Source organism: Mustelus asterias, unplaced genomic scaffold (genome assembly GCF_964213995.1).
Source record: "Mustelus asterias unplaced genomic scaffold, sMusAst1.hap1.1 HAP1_SCAFFOLD_1927, whole genome shotgun sequence".
NCBI classification, from domain to species: domain Eukaryota; kingdom Metazoa; phylum Chordata; class Chondrichthyes; order Carcharhiniformes; family Triakidae; genus Mustelus; species Mustelus asterias.
This window is the reverse complement of record NW_027591872.1, coordinates 34,625-45,714: the sequence shown is the minus strand read 5'-3', so window position 1 is coordinate 45,714 and position 11,090 is coordinate 34,625. Positions and strand designations below refer to the sequence as shown.

Genomic DNA, 11,090 nt, shown 5'->3' with positions numbered 1-11,090 from the left:
GGGCTGAATGGGGCCTCCTCCTGTTCCAGTGTAACAGGCTGGAGAAGGGGCTGAATGGGGCCTCCTCCTGTTCCTGTGTAACAGGCTGGAGAAGGGGCTGAATGGGGCCTCCTCCTGTTCCTGTGTAACAGGCTGGAGAAGGGGCTGAATGGGGCCTCCTCCTGTTCCTGTGTAACAGGCTGGAGAAGGGGCTGAATGGGGCCTCCTCCTGTTCCAGTGTAACAGGCTGGAGAAGGGGCTGAATGGGGCCTCCTCCTGTTCCAGTGTAACAGGCTGGAGAAGGGGCTGAATGGGGCCTCCTCCTGTTCCTGTGTAACAGGCTGGAGAAGGGGCTGAATGGGGCCTCCTCCTGTTCCTGTGTTACAGGCTGGAGAAGGGGCTGAATGGGGCCTCCTCCTGTTCCTGTGTTACAGGCTGGAGGAAGGGCTGAATGGGGCCTCCTCCATTTGGATGATGGGTCTGACGGTAAATTTGTTTGCCCCCCTGGCAGGATGGTCAACAACGGTCTGTCGGAGGTCGGGGTGCGAGAATTTGCAGCCTCCCTGTCTGGCAATGAGTCGCTGAGGAACCTGCAGCTGAGGGCGAACAGCCTGGGAGACGTAGGCCTCAAAAGCCTGAGCACGGCGTTGAGAGATTCCCGCTGCAAACTGCAGAGGCTGGAGTAAGTGCAGAGTCCTTGTTTGACATGGGACAGCGTGGGGACCGGCGGGGGGGGCACCAGATGTGGGCAAGCATGGCTCAAAGGTAGTCAAGTATTGCAGTGTCTTGGACTGATAGTGTGAAGAAAACTGGACAATACAGCCGGATCGATACCCGCTGCCCCTCAGTGCTGTCTGTTACAAAGCAGAGATGGCTTTACCACCCCCCCACTCTGAGAACGAACACCTAACCATTCAAATAGGAATACCTCACCTCATACTGTGTCAAAATTCGCAGATGACACTCAGATGAGTGGCAGAGCAAAGTGTGCAGAGGACGCTGAAAGTCTGCAAAGGGATATAGATAGTCTAAGTGAGTGGGCGAGGGTCTGGCAGATGGAGTACAATGTTGGTAAATGTGAGGTCATCCATTTTGGTCGGACTAACAGCAAAATGGACTATTATTTAAATGGTAAAAAATTGCAGCATGCTGCTGTGCAGAGGGACCTGGGTGTCCTTGTGCAGGATTCACAAGGAGTTGGTTTGCAGGTGCAGCAGGTAATTAAGACGACAAATGGAATTTTGTCCTTCATTGCGAGAGGGATGGAGTTTAAAAACAGCGAGGTTATGTTGCAGCTGTATAAGGTGCTGGTGAGGCCACACCTGGAGTACTGTGGACAGTTTTGGTCTCCTTACTTGAGAAAGGATATACTGGCACTGGAGGGGGTGCAGAGGAGATTCACTAGGTTGATTCCGGAGTTGAGAGGGTTGGTTTATGAGGAGAGACTGAGTAGACTGGGACTATACTCATTGGAATTCAGAAGAATGAGGGGAAATCTTACAGAAACATATAAGATTATGAAGGGAATGGATAAGATAGAAGCAGGGAAGTTGTTTCCACTGGCAGGTGAAACTAGAACTAGGGGGCATGGCCTCAAAATAAGGGGAAGCAGATTTAAGACTGAGTTGAGGAGGAACTTCTTCACACAAAGGGTTGTGAATCTGTGGAATTCCCGGCCCAGTGAAGCAGTTGAGGCTACCTCATTGAATGTTTTTAAGGCAAGGATAGATAAATTTTTGAACAGTAAAGGAATTAAGGGTTATGGTGAGCGGGCGGGTAAGTGGAGCTGAGTCCACGAAAAGATCAGCCATGATCTTATTGAATGGCAGAGCAGGCTCGAGGGGCCAGATGGCCTACTCCTGCTCCTAGTTCTTACCTATTAAAGTGAGTGTGAGAAATAGTACGACCTACACTTCAGCAACGCTGAGGAATCTTATTGAAACTTACAGGATACTGCGAGGCCTGGATAGAGTGGACGTGGAGAGGATGTTTCCACCAGTGGGAAAAACTAGAACCAGAGGCACAACCTCAGGGTAAAAGGACGATCCTTTAAAACAGAGATGAGGAGGAATTTCTTCAGCCAGAGGGTGGTGAATCTGTGGAACTCTTTGTCACAGAGGAGGTCGGGTCATTGAGTGTGTTTAAGACAGAGATAGACAGGGTCTTGATTAATAAGGGGATCAGAGGTTATGGGGAAAAGGCAGGAGAATGGGGATGAGAAAAATATCAGCCATGATTGAATGGCGGAGCAGAGTCGATGGGCCGAGTGGCCTCATTCTGCTCCTATGTCAGATGGTCTTAAATAACTAGCATAGACTGACTCTGTAAAATCAACAAGTAACACTTTATTCTTCTAACAGTGAACGGGTTAACTAAACGGGTTTGATTAGTAAGTTTGCAGACGACACAAAGGTTGGTGGATTTGCGGATAGCGATGAGGACCATCAGAGGATACAGCAGGATATAGATCGGTTGGAGACTTGGGCGGAGAGATGGCAGATGGAGTTTAATCTGGACAAATGTGAGGTAATGCATTTTGGAAGGTCTGATACAGATAGGAAATATACAGTAAATGGCAGAACCCTTCAGAATATTGATAGGCAGAGGGATCTGGGTGTACAGGTACACAGGTCACAGAAAGTGGCAATGCAGGTGGAGAAGGTAGTCAAGAAGGCATACGGCATGCTTGCCTTCATCGGCCGGGGCATTGAGTTTAAAAATTGGCAAGTGATGTTGCAGCTTTATAGAACCTTAGTAAGGCCGCACTTGGAATATAGTGTTCAATTCTGGTCGCCACACTACCAGAAGGATGTGGAGGCTTTGGAGAGGGTACAGAAAAGATTTACCAGGATGTTGCCTGGTATGGAGGGCATTAGCTATGAGGAGAGGTTGGAGAAACTTGGTTTGTTCTCACTGGAACGACAGAGGTTGAGGGGAGACCTGATAGAAGTCTACAAGATTATGAGAGGCATGGACAGAGTGGATAGTCAGAAGCTTTTTCCCAGGGTGGAAGTGTCAATTACTGGGGGGGCACAGGTTTAAGGTGCGAGGGGCAAAGTTTAAAGGAGATGTACGAGGCAGATTCTTTACACAGAGGGTGGTGGGTGCCTGGAACTTGCTGCCGGGGGAGGGAGTGGAAGCGGATACAATAGTGAGTTTTAAGGGGCGTCTTGACAAATACATGAATAGGATGGGAATAGAGGGATATGGTCCCTGGAAGGGCAGGGGTTTTTAGTTCAGTCGGGCAGCATGGTCGGTGCAGGCTTGGAGGGCCGAAGGGCCTGTTTCTGTGCTGTAATTTTCTTTGTTCTTTCTTTATTAACAAAGCAGATAAAACATTATTCTAACAGAATGCTGTTCAGACAAATACAGTTCCACTTATAAACAAATAAGTCGAATTTTTAGTCACTCGCTAAATTACAACCACGTTTCTCATCTTCTGGAATCTTCTGTCTTCTTTTGCTCTCTTCACGATTGAGATTAGGCTTTCTCTTAAGACATAAATGTCGCTACGAGAGCCGACAGGTTCTCTCCCTTGAGCGGTGACAGGTGGAAGTTGATCTGCTCATTTGTCTCACTGACCCCATCTCTGATACCCCCGGATGACAGATAAATATTTCCCGCAATAGCATCAGTGCTCAGCTTACCAAAATAGCAATCTGAAATCTAATAGGTTGCTGGGAGCAAAGTACCGAATTTAAACTGACTGGCTCAAATTCAAATGCCTGAAGCCTGTTACAAAGGCAATCCTGCTGTTTGGCCGTGGAGACAATGTTTCAGTCTGTGTACTCAATAAGCACCAGCATTTTTTAAACTCTCGAAGCACAGAAAAAACAGGACATTTTAAAGGGAATTTGTCATAATTTCACCTCTTAGACTGTTAATTTTTTATGAATTTTACCAACACCAACAACATGAGGGAGTGCCGCACTGTCAGAGGGTCAGTGCTGAGGGAGTGCCGCACTGTCAGAGGGTCAGTGCTGAGGGAGTGCCGCACTGTCAGCGGGTCAGTGCTGAGGGAGTGCCGCACTGTCAGAGGGTCAGTGCTGAGGGAGTGCCGCACCGTCAGAGGGTCAGTGCTGAGGGAGTGCCTCACGGTCAGAGGGTCAGTGCTGAGGGAGTGCCGCACTGTCAAAGGGTCAGTACTGAGGGAGAGCCGCACTGTCAGAGGGTCAGTACTGAGGGAGTGCCGTACTGTCAGAGGGTCAGTGCTGAGGGAGTGCTGCACTGTCAGAGGGTCAGTGCTGAGGGAGTGCCGCACCGTCAGAGGGTCAGTGCTGAGGGAGTGCCTCACGGTCAGAGGGTCAGTGCTGAGGGAGTGCCGCACTGTCAAAGGGTCAGTACTGAGGGAGAGCCGCACTGTCAGAGGGTCAGTGCTGAGGGAGTTCCGCACTGTCAGAGGGTCAGTGCTGAGGGAGTGCCGCACTGTCAGAGGGTCAGTACTGAGGGAGTGCCGCACTGTCAGAGGGTCAGTGCTGAGGGAGTGCCGCACTGTCAGAGGGTCAGTGCTGAGGGAGTGCCGCACTGTCAGAGGGTCAGTGCTGAGGGAGTGCCGCACTGTCAGAGGGTCAGTGCTGAGGGAGTGCCGCACTGTCAGAGGGTCAGTGCTGAGGGAGTGCCGCACAGTTAGAGGGGTTTGTGACTGTGTGTGTTATATTCTCTCTGCAGTGTGCATGGGAATGGCCTCTCCTCGGGCTGTGTGGATGATCTCTCCTGCCTGCTCGGAGCGGGTGTGTCTCTTGTCGAGTTGGATGTCAGTGGGAACGGACTGGGAGATTCTGGAACCATCGCCCTCAGTATTGCCCTGCAGAGTCCAGACTGCAAACTCCAGGCGTTACAGTGAGTTTGTAACCAGCTAGCCTCCCCCACCGAGTCCAGCCCTGCTCAGTGAGGGAGCAACACCCACCAACACTGTCTTTTCCCCCTCTCCATCCCTCCCCCTCTCTCCATCCCTTCCCCCTCTCTCTCCATCCCTCCCTCTCTTCTCTATCCCTCCCTCTCTCTCTCCATCCCGCCCTCTCTCTCCATCCCTCCCTCTCTCTCCATCCCTCCCTCTCTCTCCAACCCTTCCCCCTCTCTCTCCATCCCTCCCTCTCTCTCCATCCCTCCCTCTCTCTCCATCCCTCCCTCTCTCTCCATCCCTCCCTCTCTCTCCATCCCTCCCTCTCTCTCCATCCCTCCCTCTCTCTCCATCCCTCCCTCTCTCTCCATCCCTCCCTCTCTCTCCATCCCTCCCTCTCTCTCCATCCCTCCCTCTCTCTCCATCCCTCCCTCTCTCTCCATCCCTCCCTCTCTCTCCATCCCTCCCTCTCTCTCCATCCCTCCCTCTCTCTCCATCCCTCCCTCTCTCTCCATCCCTCCCTCTCTCTCCATCCCTCCCTCTCTCTCCATCCCTCCCTCTCTCTCCATCCCTCCCTCTCTCTCCATCCCTCCCTCTCTCTCCATCCCTCCCTCTCTCTCCATCCCTCCCTCTCTCTCCATCCCTCCCTCTCTCTCCATCCCTCCCTCTCTCTCCATCCCTCCCTCTCTCTCCATCCCTCCCTCTCTCTCCATCCCTCCCTCTCTCTCCATCCCTCCCTCTCTCTCCATCCCTCCCTCTCTCTCCATCCCTCCCTCTCTCTCCATCCCTCCCTCTCTCTCCATCCCTCCCTCTCTCTCCATCCCTCCCTCTCTCTCCATCCCTCCCTCTCTCTCCATCCCTCCCTCTCTCTCCATCCCTCCCTCTCTCTCCATCCCTCCCTCTCTCTCCATCCCTCCCTCTCTCCATCCCTCCCTCTCTCTCCATCCCTCCCTCTCTCTCCATCCCTCCCTCTCTCTCCATCCCTCCCTCTCTCTCCATCCCTCCCTCTCTCTCCATCCCTCCCTCTCTCTCCATCCCTCCCTCTCTCTCCATCCCTCCCTCTCTCTCCATCCCTCCCTCTCTCTCTCCATCCCTCCCTCTCTCCATCCCTCCTCTCTCCATCCTCCCTCTCTCTCCATCCCTCCCTCTCTCTCCATCCCTCCATCCCTCTCCATCCCTCCATCCCTCTCCATCCCTCCATCCCTCTCTCTCTCTCCATCCCTCCCTCTCTCTCCATCCCTCCGTCTCTCTCCATCTCTCCCTCCCTCTGCATCCCTTCCCCCTCTCTCTCCCTTCCCCCTCTCTCTCCATCCCTTCCCCCTCTCTCTCCATCCCTCCCTCTCTCCCCATCCCTTCCCCCTCTCTCTCCATCCCTTCCCCCACTCTCTCCATCCCTTCCCCCTCTCTCTCCATCCCTTCCCCCTCTCTCTCCATCCCTTCCCCCTCTCTCTCCATCCCTTCCCCCTCTCTCTCTCCATCCCAACCCCCTCTCTCTCTCCTCCCTTCCCTCCCTCTCTCCTCCCTTCCCTCCCTCTCTCCTCCCTTCCCTCCCTCTCTCCTCCCTTCCCTCCCTCTCTCCTCCCTTCCCTCTCTCTCTCCTCCCTGTCTCTCTCTCTCTCCTCCCTGTCTCCACCCTCCCTCTCCTTCTCTCCCTGTCTCCACCCTCCCTCTCTCTCCCATACCTTCCTCACTCCCTCCCGCCATCTCACTCCCCCTTGCTTGTCCCCTTCCTCTTGTTACGAGCCTCCCTCTCTCTCCCTGTCTCCATCATACCCTCCCTCTCGACCCCACAACCCCTTTCTCCACTCTCCTCAGTTCTTGTACAGGGTGTTGGTGAGGCCACACCTGGAGTATTGTGCGCAGTTTTAGTCTCCTTATCTGAGGAAGGATGTCCTTGCTGTGGAGGGAGCGCAGCGAAGGTTTACCAGGCTGATTCCTGGGATGGCAGGTCTGTCATATGAGGAGAGACTAAGTGGGTTAGGATTATATTCACTGGAGTTTAGAAGAGTGAGAGGGGATCTCATAGAAACTTATAAAATTCTAACAGGGTTAGACAGGGTGGATTCAGAAAGAATGTTCCCGATGGTGGGGGGAGTCCAGAACTAGGGGTCAGAGTTTGAGGATAAGGGGGAAACCTTTTAGAACTGAGGTGAGGAGAAATTTCTTCACCCAGAGGGTGGTGAATGTGTGGAATTCACTCCCACAGAAAGTAGTTGAAGCCAAAACGTTGTGTGATTTAATCCAGATAAACGCAAAGTGATGCATTTTGGAAGAAATAATGTAGGGAGGAGTTATACAATAAATGGCAGGGCCATCAAGAGTATAGAAACACAGAGGGACCTGGGTGTGCAAGTCCACAAATCCTTGAAGGTGGCAACACAGGTGGAGAAGGTGGTGAAGAAGGCATATGGTATGCTTGCCTTTATAGGACGGGGTATAGAGTATAAAAGCTGGAGTCTGATGATGCAGCTGTATAGAACGCTGGTTGGGCCACATTTGGAGTACTGCGTCCAGTTCTGGTCGCCGCACTACCAGAAGGACGTGGAGGCATTGGAGAGAGTGCAGAGAAGGTTTACCAGGATGTTGCCTGGTATGGAGGGTCTTAGCTATGAGGAGAGATTGAGTAAACTGGGCTTGTTCTCCCTGGAAAGACGGAGAATGAGGGGAGATCTAATAGAGGTGTACAAGATTATGAAGGGTATAGATAGGGTGAACAGTGGGAAGCTTTTTCCCAGATCGGAGGTGACGATCACGAGGGGTCACGGGCTCAAGGTGAGAGGGGCGAAGTATAACTCAGATCTTAGAGGGATGTTTTTTACACAGAGGGTGGTGGGGGCCTGGAATGCGCTGCCAAGTAGGGTGGTGAAGGCAGGCACGCTGACATCGTTTAAGACTTACCTGGATAGTCACATGAGCAGTCTGGGAATGGAGGGATACAAATGATTGGTCTAGTTGGACCAATGAGCGGCACAGGCTTGGAGGGCCGAAGGGCCTGTTTCCTGTGCTGTACTGTTCTTTGTTCTTTTGATTTCAATAAGAAATTAGATGTCGCTCTTGGGGCGAAAGGGATCGAGGGATATGGGGGGAAGGGGGGGAATCAGGATATTGAATTGGATGATCAGCCATGATCAAAATGTATGGTGGGGCAGGTTGGAAGGGCCGAATGGCCTCCTTCTGCTTCTAGTTTCGATGTTTCTACACCTCTATCTCTCTACTCTCCACAGTTTAGCCGATAACAATCTCTCGGATGTCTGCGCCCCAGAACTTTCCGCCGTTCTCTCCTCGAACAAGTCACTGCTTGCCATAGACCTGAGCGGAAATAGACTGGGCGACGTGGGAATCCAGTACCTCTGCACGGCACTGCAGAAACCCGACTGCGGGATACAAAACCTCGGGTAAGACTGAAGCCAGTGACCAGGGCGGGGGCAATTCAGCACCAGGCCGCAACTGAAGCCTGGGCTTTTCCTGCTGTATCCGTGCTGAGCTCGGTACCACACACAGCAGCTGAGATTTCGGTTTACTTGGCGTTAGGCCAGAAATAAAGCCTGGGGCTCGCCTGTTCTGTGCTTGCTCACACGCTCATTCGGTGCTGCTGGGCAGGGAAGTCTCAGGCTTCGTTTCGGGCCTAGTGCTGAGTTAGCCTGATATCTCACCCATCGCATGGTGCGGACCCTGGCACGCGCACCACAGGGATGGCCCAGGTTTCAATTGCAACCGACAGTGACAAGTTCGCCACAATCTCTCACAACCCGGTGTGGTAATGCGGGACAGATCCACACACACGCACACTCACTCACACACGCAAAGTAGGAAACACCCAGGCTTTATTCTGGGCCTAATGTCTGACATCTGTTAGCCTGACATCTCACCCGCGGTGTGTCATAGAGTCATAGAGGTTTACAGCATGGAAACAGGCCCAACCTGTCCATGCTGCCCAGTTTTTAACCACTAAGCTAGTCCCAATTGCCTGCGTTTGGCCCATATCCCTCTATACCCATCTTACCCATGTAACTGTCTAAATGCTTTTTAAAAGTCAAAATTGTACCCACCTCTACTACTACCTCTGGCAGCTTGTTCCAGACACTCACCACTCTGTGTGTGAAAAAATTGCCCCTCTAGATCCTATTGGATCTCTCCCCTCTCACCTTAAACCTATGCCCTCTAGTTTTAGACTCCCCTACCTTTGGGAAAAGATATTGACTATCTAGCTGATCTGTGCCCCTCATTATTTTATAGACCTCTATAAGGTCACCCCTCAGCTTCCTACGCTCCAGAGAAAAAAGTTCCAGTCTATCCAGCCTCTCCTTATAATTCAATCCATCAAGTCCTGGTAGCATCCTAGTAAATCTTTTCTGCACTCTTTCTAGTTTAATAATATCCTTTCTATAATAGGGTGACCAGAACTGTACACAGTATTCCAAGTGTGGCCTTACCAATGTCTTGTACAACTTCAACAAGACGTCCCAACTCCTGTATTCAATGTTCTGACCGATGAAACCAAGCATGCCGAATGCCTTCTTCACCACTCTGTCCACCTGTGACTCCACTTTCAAGGAGCTATGAACCTGTACCCCTAGATCTCTTTGTTCTGTAACTCTCCCCAACGCCCTACCATTAACTGAGTAAGTCCTGCCCTGGTTCAATCTACCAAAATGCATCACCTCGCATTTGTCTTTAAATGAAAGTGTGGTGATCTCTGGGAGATATCTGGGGGAACCGGGAGAAGGGGTGGTGGGTGAGATTCAGTTCTCTGCGCGCTGGGTGCCATTTGCCAATCACTGACCTTTTGTATTTTTGACTCTCCTTTGACCACCCCCCCCAGGTTGGCCTCCAATGGCCTGACGGATTTCGCCACGGAGATCCTGACATCAAGCCTGAGCGGGAAGGCCTCACTCCGCTCACTCGATCTCCAAGGCAACGTCTTCTCCGACCGGTCAGTCAGTGGCATCCAGGGCCTCATCGAGGCCTGTCCCCACCTGGAGGAGATACGGTGAGGACCCCAACCACCTGGGGGCGGTATCTACAGCTGCGTGACGGTGGATTGGGGGGAGGCCATTGATGGGAGTTTAGAAGAGTGAGAGGGGATCTCATAGAAACTTATAAAATTCTAACAGGGTTAGACAGGGTGGATTCAGAAAGAATGTTCCCAATGGTGGGGGGAGTCCAGAACTAGGGGTCAGAGTTTGAGGATAAGGGGGAAACCTTTTAGGACTGAGGTGAGGAGAAATTTCTTCACCCAGAGGGTGGTGAATGTGTGGAATTCACTCCCACAGAAAGTAGTTGAGGCCAAAACGTTGTGAGATTTCAGGAAGAAATTAGATTTCGCTCTTGGGGCTAAAGGGATCGAGGGATATGGGGGGAAGGGGGGGATCAGGATATTGAATTTGATGATCAGCCATGATCAAAATGAATCGCGGGGCAGGCTGGAAGGCCGAATGGCCTCCTCCTGCTTCTAGTTTCTATGGGGCGGGTTGCGAATAAACCCAGTCGGTGGGGGAGGGGGGGGTGGGATTCAGGAGAAACTTCTTCACCCGGGGAGTGGGGGTGGGGGGAATGTGGGACTCGCTCCCACAGGAAGTGGCCGAGTGAATGGTGTCGATGTTGGGGGGGGGAGGGAGGAACGGGAGGATAGGTTGACCGGGGGGGAGGGCGGAGAGAGAGGGAGGGAGCAGGCCCGTGTGGAGCAGAAACGCCTGCACGGGGCTGACACAATGCAGCTAAGTTGTGCACAGCAAGATTCCACATACAAAAAAGGCAGAGTTAAATGATTGGACGGTGAGTGATTATTGATTTGAGTTAAGGGATGATTATTGGGCGCAGGGCATGATGGGGAGAGCTCCGGAATGTTTCCGGATGTCCGCGGGGGTAAATTCACATTGTCCACCCCCAGCGGCCATTTTGAATCACATTCCCGCCCTTTTTCTGGTTTTGAAGGTTGAAGGGGAATCGCTTCACTAAGGACGGGAAGAATCGATTGGACCTGATGAACGAGTCGGGAGCTGGGCTGAGGGTAGAAGTTCAACACCATCCACCTCGGGCCTGAATAAAAACAGTTCCGCTCCTACCGCTCTGTGTGTGTGTCGAGTTTTTTGTGTGACCGTCCGTAGGTGGACAACTTTCCCGGCAACTTGGACGTCAATTCGATCCCAGGCTAGGACGATTAACTCAGCTCAAAGTCTCCCCACCACTCAGCCCCCGCATCCCAAATACCAACTAGGTCCCAACTGCCAACTAGGCCCCAAACCTCAACTACCAGTCAGGCCTCAAACCG

General features: G+C 52.2%; 1 protein-coding gene across 1 annotated transcript; it reads left to right on the top strand.

Annotated features, from left to right (window-relative positions):
* The first annotated feature begins 491 nt into the window (after nt 1–491).
* LOC144489021 (ribonuclease inhibitor-like) lies at nt 492–10,882 on the top strand. Its single transcript, XM_078206969.1, has 5 exons — nt 492–661; nt 4,648–4,818; nt 8,044–8,214; nt 9,642–9,809; nt 10,754–10,882. Exons 1-5 carry the CDS (start codon nt 492–494, stop codon nt 10,860–10,862), a joined length of 789 nt encoding a protein of 262 aa, XP_078063095.1. The 3' UTR covers nt 10,863–10,882.
* The last annotated feature ends 208 nt before the right edge of the window (nt 10,883–11,090 follow it).